The 5,094-nt window shown below is 33.4% G+C and overlaps 1 protein-coding gene across 1 annotated transcript; it reads right to left on the bottom strand.

The window, feature by feature from the left end:
• Positions 1–2,637: 2,637 nt before the first annotated feature.
• Positions 2,638–4,764, bottom strand: LOC134727038 (uncharacterized). The gene is made up of 3 exons (XM_063591425.1): positions 4,620–4,764; positions 3,371–3,394; positions 2,638–2,852 (listed from the first exon to the last, which is right to left on the bottom strand). The coding sequence occupies exons 1-3, from the start codon at positions 4,672–4,674 to the stop codon at positions 2,674–2,676; spliced, it is 258 nt and encodes an 85-aa protein (XP_063447495.1). The 5' UTR covers positions 4,675–4,764; the 3' UTR covers positions 2,638–2,673.
• Positions 4,765–5,094: the final 330 nt, after the last annotated feature.

The following is a 5,094-nucleotide window of genomic DNA, read 5'->3' as shown; positions in this document are numbered from 1 at the left end:
TATGAAAATTAACTTGAAATGTCAAAGCAAATTTTCTGCTATTTGTTGAAGTAACTAAGATAATTGCACACATAGTACAACCACTGATTTTAGTGTGTAAGACGTTATAAAAAAAAATCGTCCCATACCGCCACATGTTTGTTTAGACACCGTCTATTGGTGAAGACCGTATGTTAACCTCAAGATGTCTGTAGGCTTTGTCTTGTTGTGGTGCTGCCTCACGGACGTTTTATCCCATGTTTTTTTTTTAATTTATTGATAATAATATTAACTTTGTTAGTTGTTTCTTTTGTTGCTTTGTTTCGATCTGATGAGCCAACCTCTGTCCAACTGATTTTGATAATATGTTCTTATACTGTGCAGTTACACCACTGTACTAGGTTATATAGAGGGTAGGGTTTGGTGCTAACAACAACATTAGAATGGAAATGGGGAATGTGTCAAAGAGACAACAACCCGACCAAATAAAAAATACAGGTCTTCAATGTAGCGAGAAATTCCCGCACCGGAGGCGTCCTTCAACTGGCCCCTAAACAAATATATACTAGTTCAGTGATAACGAACGCCATACTTATTTCCAAATTGTATACAAGAAACTAAAACTAAAATTAAAATAATATTACAAGAATAACAAAGGCCAGAGGCTTCTGACTTGGGACAGGCTCAAAAATGCGGCGGGGTTAAACAAGTTTGTGAGATCTCAACCCTCCCCCTATACCTCTAACCAATGTAGAAAAGTAAAAGCATAACAATACGCAAATTAAAATTCAGTTCAAGAGAAGTCCGAGTCTGATGTCAGAAGATGTAACCGAAGAAAATAAACAAAATGACAATAATACATAAATAACAACAGACTACTATCAGTTAACTGACATGCCAGCTCCAGACTTCAATTAAACTGACTGAAAGATCATCATATGACATGTTTTATCCCGTTACATTCTGTACATGCCTGTCGCAAGTCAAGAGCATGCAACTCAGGGGTTGTTGTTTGTTGCTGTATACCATTTGGTTTTTTTTATTGAAGTTTTGTTCATGAATCCGGTCGTTGGTTTCTCGTTTGAATTGCTTTAAATTTTGATATGTTTGTGCCTTAAATAGCATGTTATGTTATATGCGTTTTCCTTTTTATTGATGGTTTTACGGTAAAATGACATTTGTGTCAGTTTGCTTCTGTTATATTATTGTCTCTTATTCAATCAATCAAACCACATCTCCTTATTTTATATCCATAGTTCTTAGCAGCAAGGCGACGAATGAACATGTCAAGGTCGAAATAGTCAACAGCTTAAAGAAACAATCATTACCAAAGTTCGCGGAAAAAATATATTCTCCAAATGACAAAGAATAAAGATGTGGCATAATACAGCTATATTGAAAGGTTTCAGAGTTCGACTTGCAAATGCACATTAGTCACTGGGGTAAGTGTGATCTCCGTAACTGCAGTTACGTATATCTAAAGATGGCGGACGATGATTCTGATCAATATTTCTTTGGTCTATTCTGTAATAATTTTGTATTATTCTTCCATATTTCGTGTCTCATTTAAAGTATTACTAAGTTTGAAACTGAAACAGAAAGTTTCGTTTCATAGATCAACCGCTAAATCTTCAAAGCATCTGTTTCCAAAGTGAACTAAGGCCTTTTTGGTTGAAATCAATGGTATTTTCCTAGATATCTCTTTGAAACGAACCTATGGACGAGTATTCAATATTTCAAACAGGTACTGTATATCCTTAATTATGAGCATATTATTTCATTCCGAGTTTTTGTTGGGTTTTGTGTTGTTCAATATTTAAATTGGATGAAGTGTTTCTCGTCTTTTGTAATTTTCGTCGCATGTTTTATATTTGTTAAATGATTTTTGTTTTTCTACTTAAATTGTACTGACCAAATAACTGCTTAAAGTTTTCAAAAAATCTGTCAGTTATTACCTGAATACTATTCTCAAGCAAAGATTAAAACAAGAATGTGTCCAAAGTACACGGATGCCCTACTCAATCATTGTCCATGTTCCATGGACCGTGAAATAGGGTAAAAATCTAATTTGGCATTAAAATTAAAAGATTATACTATAGGGAACATGTGTACTAAGTTTCAAGTTGATTTGACTTCATTTCATCAAAAACTACCTTGACCAAAAACCTTAACGGGAAACTCCCACTTTCATTTTCTATGTTAAGTGGACCGTGAAATTGGGTCAAAAATCGAATTTGACTTTATAATTAGAAAAATCATATCATGAGCAACAAGTGTACTAAGTTTCAAATTGATAGGACTTCAACTTCATCCAAAACTACCTTGCCCAAAAACTTTAACCTAAAGCGGCACGAACGAACGAACGGAGTCACAGACCAGAAAACATAATGCCCCTCTACTATCGTAGGTGGGGCTTACAAACAGAAACCGACTATCACATAGCATTATCAAGATATTTGCTAACAAGGACAAAGGAACATTGTTGAACTGAAAAAAAATAAGATGACGCTACTGTTTCAACAAGTAAAAAGTTCCAATCAAAACTGTCCAATGTAACAACATAAAATACCTGATAACGTATTCGATAAGACCTTTTATTTGATTGTTTGAAGTTGAATATTCATTTGCCTTTGGATTTAAATAAAAATCAGAGATGAATGCTTTCAAAGAATTTTGCTTTATTGTAAATGTCAATCAAATCTTTTCGCAGGTTGGTGTTACGAAGTCGCATTCCTTGGTTTTGTCATTCCATTTAAGTGTCCCTGGACATTTGCGGTCATATTTCACTCGGAAAACACAGGTGACGTAGGCTTCACAAGACTCACATGACTGGAAGTAGCCAAGCATGTTCTTTGCACATTTCGTGATGCATGCTGAAATTAAAAACAAAATGCATGTTATTGATTACTTAGTAACTACGAAACGCGCGTCTGGCGTATAAAATTATAATCCTGGTACTTTTGATAACTATTTGCTATATTTCTAATGGTAACCAGTAGTTTTTTTATACAATTGCATTTTGGCACGCTTCAAAACACTAACAAAAGTCTTGTTGTTTAGGAATTTTCATTTGGTATGCAGGAATCAATAGTGTAAAAAAAGTAAGCATGCAAAGAAACAGCTGAAAATGAATTATAGTCGATCCCAAAAAAAATCCCCGCTCCAAAACTCAGATAATGATCGTCCTCTAATGAAAATCCGTCTTTTTAGATTAATAACATATTTTGATATATTAGAAAATCGCCATTTTATGATTTGATAAAAAAATATATTTGTTGCAAGTGAATTTCGAAAATAAATACGGGTCTGCAAGAACCAATTTTCTCTGGTGTGTTCTATTGTAATGATGTTATATTACATGCATGTGCAAACACGAGGAAAATAAACTTACTTTTAGCCTTCACTTTCGCCTGAGCTGCAATAGAGTAAAATGAAAAGAAAATAACTAAAATGAATAATTCAAATATTATCAATTTAATTGATTATACACAATACATAACCAGGTTTTATCAGATAAGTTATAAAGACAGAGCAACGAACCAAACGTACTAGGTTCTTAGATACTTGCAATAAAAATTGAATACTCTCTGATGGTAGCCGAATTCCTTTAAGCTTTGTTGTGTGTTTTAAGTTTAATGGCATAGTGTTTAGATATGCAAAGGGGTGGGTTTGTGTACACGTGATCTTGTGGTGTTTGTGTGTGAGTCAGGTATTAATGGTTTTGGTGGTCTGTTGTTTTTTTGGTGATTACTATAATTCGTTTATGAAAATGTCGTCTCTTAAAAAAAATGAAAAGGCTCCGTGTTGAAGGCCGTACCTAAACCTAGAATGGTTTTACATTCATAAATTGACATTTGGATGGAGAGTTGTCTCATTGGCACTCATACCACATCTTCCTATATCTATATCTTATGCTTTATTTGGTTTATTTTTTGTCGCTTTATATGTTTGTTGATTAATTGAATTATTTCTTTATCAAAAGTTCTGTGGTTTATAGCGATGAATGATGTTTTTGAAGAGTTCAATGTGTTTTTAACTTGCATCTTGTTTCCATAGATATAAGATGATGTGGTGTAAGTGCCAATGAAATTAAAAAAGGCACAATCGGGTATATCCAAGTATTTCTAACCAAGACTGATAATATAAAAAAAAAAGAAGATGTGGTATGATTGCCAATGAGACAATTATCCACAAAAGACCAAAATGACACAAACATTAACAGTTAAAGGTCACCGTACGGCCTTCAACAATGAGCAAAGCCTATACCGCATATAGTCAGCTATAAAAGGCCCCGATAAGACAATGTAAAACAATTCAAGCGAGAAAACTAACGGCCTTATTTATGTAAAAAAATTGAATGAAAAACAAATATGTAACACATAAACAAACGACAACCACTGAATTACAGGCTTCTGACTTGGGACAGGCACATACATAAATAATGTGGCGGGGTTGATAAGGTAATTTAAACATCTTTTCAAAATTAATACATATTCTTGCCGATATTCTAACTTGAAATGCCAACGTGTACTTATTGTTATATTGTAACCAGCAACTGCACCACATTTAAAAAAAAAAATCATTAACGACTGACTGTACTTTTAAACTATCAGTGCATATATCTTAAGTTTCATCCTTACCATCAATCAAAGCCAAGAAAGCAAAAATCACAACAATAATTAAAAGAATCCTCATCTTTGATCAGATATTACAACTTCCCTGCAGCAAGAACAGAGTATAACAGATATGCGTGACACACCTGTTTCTATGCGATAGATTTTATTGAAATGTAATAGGGATAATATCATGACCGATTTGTATATTCTAGACATTGCATGCATGTTCAATGTACGCCCTTTAATAGTTTGAGATTTCTTGGATATTTATTATTACATCAGCAATAATTTTATGACCATCTTATAACTATCATAATTATGATATGCCATAAAATGTAAAACTAAACTGTCCTAAGATAGTCAACCCTATTCTGCTCTTATGACTGTTATAAGTGGAACTTAAAACTTGTTTTTTTAATAACGAATGAGATTTGGTACACCGAATAACCGCTTAACGAATTGCTCCTGCAAATACATTAATGAACTACTATTTAAGAAA

The sequence above is a fragment of the Mytilus trossulus genome, chromosome 7, assembly GCF_036588685.1.
Source record: "Mytilus trossulus isolate FHL-02 chromosome 7, PNRI_Mtr1.1.1.hap1, whole genome shotgun sequence".
NCBI lineage: Eukaryota > Metazoa > Mollusca > Bivalvia > Mytilida > Mytilidae > Mytilus > Mytilus trossulus.
Note: the sequence above shows the minus strand (reverse complement) of the source record. Positions and strands in the feature narration are given on the sequence as shown.

Excerpts from the sequence above, each read along its gene's own strand:
- LOC134727038 (XM_063591425.1), bottom strand. The coding sequence starts at position 4,674 with ATGAGGATTCTTTTAATTATTGTTGTGATTTTTGCTTTCTTGGCTTTG. Across the intron at positions 3,395-4,619 it reads TTTCTTGGCTTTGATTGATG|CTCAGGCGAAAGTGAAGGCT; the intron begins GTAAGGATGAAA and ends ACTCTATTGCAG. Across the intron at positions 2,853-3,370 it reads GGCGAAAGTGAAGGCTAAAA|CATGCATCACGAAATGTGCA; the intron begins GTAAGTTTATTT and ends TTTTAATTTCAG.